Consider the following 2,759-nt stretch of genomic DNA (forward strand, 5'->3'; position numbering starts at 1 on the left):
TTAATCATATAATCATGGTGTTATGCACCATTGGATTGTAACATATAATCATGTTCAACTTTATCAATCTTCATAAATCAATGTTATATATATAGTTGGTTATAAGTTGGTGTTCGAATTTCATTATAAGAATAATGAAGTGGACACCAATTTTTAACCACATTATACACCATTTCGTATATGACTTTTTTTTGGTGATGTAAAAAAAATATGATTGTGTATTTCAAATTTGATTGTTATAACGGTTGTTAGTAGGTTCTTTAATTTTTTGAAATGTATTGCAGGAAGGTATGTGGATTTCAAGGTCAATTGAAGGAGTGATATGTGATGCAAATACAATATTTTTTAAAAATAAAATCAAATACCAAAACTTGTACCAAATATCCATATGAAGATTAGCACTGTTGAGTTAATTTTTTTTTTATAACACTTTTTTTTTTCATAATCTAATTGAATGTTATTAGCGGATTTGAATTTTATTGGTTGTTTATTAAACATTCTTTTTAGAATCATATTTAATCATATGATGTAATTAGTTCTATTATTTATGTTGGCTTTCCTTGTGGTATTAAATGTCATTTGAAAAAAAATGGCACGAAATATCAACTAAATTGGTATATTATATGGGGTAGAATTCAATAATTGTTGGTATATTATATAGTACAAATATTAGTATTATTATACGGTACATTTTTTATATTATAAATTTTTTAATGTTATTCGTAAATAGTGTCATATAGTTTTAGTGTAATTTCAAGTTCTATACTACAATGTATACCGTTTTAAAGAATCAAATTATATACTAGTAAAATTGTATTTACAAATAAAAATATATATATATTGAAATCAATATATATATTTTCAATATACTCTTTGAAAAGTCACAACTCATCGAAAATGACAACTCTTTGAAAAAAGTTACAACGTATCGGAAAAGTCACAACTTATCAAAAAAGACCTTTCCGAGAAGTCACAATCCTTTGAAAAAGTCACAACTCATCAAAAAATCATAACCCTGTGAAAAAAGTCACAACTTATCGAAAAAGTCACTACATAAGTTAGGGATATTATAGTAATTTAACATTTAAGTTAGGAGTTCATACTTTTAAGTTAATAAAATAATAAATAAATAATAATAAAATAAAATAATAATAATTATAAATAATAAATAATAATAATAATAATTAAAAAAATAAAATAATAATAATATATATATACATATACTAATTTTTTTCTACATGCATTTCTAGTATTTTATTTTTGGGAAAAAGGACAAATATACCCCCGAACTATCGTAAATGGTATGCAGATACCCTCCGTCATACTATTGGGACATTGATGCCCCTGCCGTCTAAAAACTAAAGCATATATCCCCTTCACTCTAACGGAAGACTAAATAGGGACATGTGGCGCAATCTTTTCCGTCGATCCGATATTTAATCGATGGATAAGATTATGACACGTGTATGTCCGTTAATATAAAGGGTATATATGATCTAGTTTTTGGGTGGCAGGGGCACCAATGTCCCAAAAGTATGACGAAAGGTATTTGCATACCATTTACGATAGTTCGGAGGTATATTTGTCATTTTCCCCTTTATTTTTTTCGATACTAAACTGTATTATATTTATAAATAAAATAATTCTGAATAATTTTCTGTTCTTAAAACATATCCCATATAACTAAAAAGATTACATTTAAAATTTGATATGTTTAAGGAGTAGCAATTATCAAGTTGTGCAACTTATTACATCGTGTAAGTGAATATTTCAAGCATAAAGTTAATTTTTGATGAGTAGAATTCGCCCACAATTTAGTTTTCAATATAATGCCCAGAAAGGGCAACTATGAAATATTGGAAAATTTTTGTCATTAAAATAAGTTTGGTTATAAAAATTTGATAATAAGGGATGTTAATATAATATCTAAAACTAAAAGAGAAGTAAATGTTATAAGGCAAAACATAAAAGGGAGGTTTCCAACAAACTATAATACCCTTTGCTGGGTTCTCAGGCCTTTACCTCAATATAGTTTTGCCATTTTTTACTTGTTCAGTGAAGGCAGAAAGAAATCAAGAATGTCCCAAATACTGAAGAGTCTTAAGGTACCACCAAACTCCGCCAGTTTGGAAGAAGCTCGCACTCGGACCTTTGAATTCTTCCGTATGTGCTGTAGATCCATCCCTCATGTAATGGAAGTCTACAACTTGCACGATGTCGTTTCACCATCCCAACTCCGTTCTGCCGCCGCCGCCGAAGTTCGCAAGAATGCCAATGTTACTAACCCTAAGGTATCAATCTGAAATATAACCTGTTCCTTTTCGGATTTGAAACTGCTGTGGAATTAGGCGATATTCGATTCAATTAGAAAAATCTTGTTTGTTGTGAATTGGGGTATTCAAAATTGAACGCTTTCCTTTTATAATCTGATTGGAAAATACTGTCCGATAATATTTCTGTTCTGGAAAGAGAAAGACAAGGAAAAAATTGAATCGAAGTACAAAAGTTTTTCAGTTTACTTCTGATTTACTGTGGCATTTTGTTAACATTTGCAATTCGTGAGAAAGCTATGCCCTTTCAGAAACAGCCTCTCTACCTCCATGAGGTAGTGGTATGGTACACTCTACTCTAGCCAAACCCCACTTGTAGGATTTCACCGGATATGTTGATGTTGTTGATTTTTGTTGATTCATGGAGAGGGGGGGGGGGGGGGGGGCGAGGGGGGGGGTGGAGTGAGAAGGCATGGTTCTAGTATGGAG

General features: G+C 30.4%; 1 protein-coding gene across 1 annotated transcript in view; it reads left to right on the forward strand.

The window, feature by feature from the left end:
* Window positions 1-1,972: 1,972 nt before the first annotated feature.
* Window positions 1,973-2,759, forward strand: part of LOC102587609 (NADH dehydrogenase [ubiquinone] 1 alpha subcomplex subunit 6-like) — an 8,336-nt gene continuing 7,549 nt past the window's right edge. Inside the window, exon 1 of the mRNA XM_006350927.2 lies at window positions 1,973-2,291. Within this exon, the coding sequence (XP_006350989.1) occupies window positions 2,079-2,291 (213 nt within the window). The 5' untranslated portion in view covers window positions 1,973-2,078. The remainder of the gene's footprint in view (window positions 2,292-2,759) is intronic.

This window comes from Solanum tuberosum, unplaced genomic scaffold, assembly GCF_000226075.1.
Source record: "Solanum tuberosum cultivar DM 1-3 516 R44 unplaced genomic scaffold, SolTub_3.0 scf00131, whole genome shotgun sequence".
Classification (NCBI taxonomy): Eukaryota; Viridiplantae; Streptophyta; class Magnoliopsida; order Solanales; family Solanaceae; genus Solanum; species Solanum tuberosum.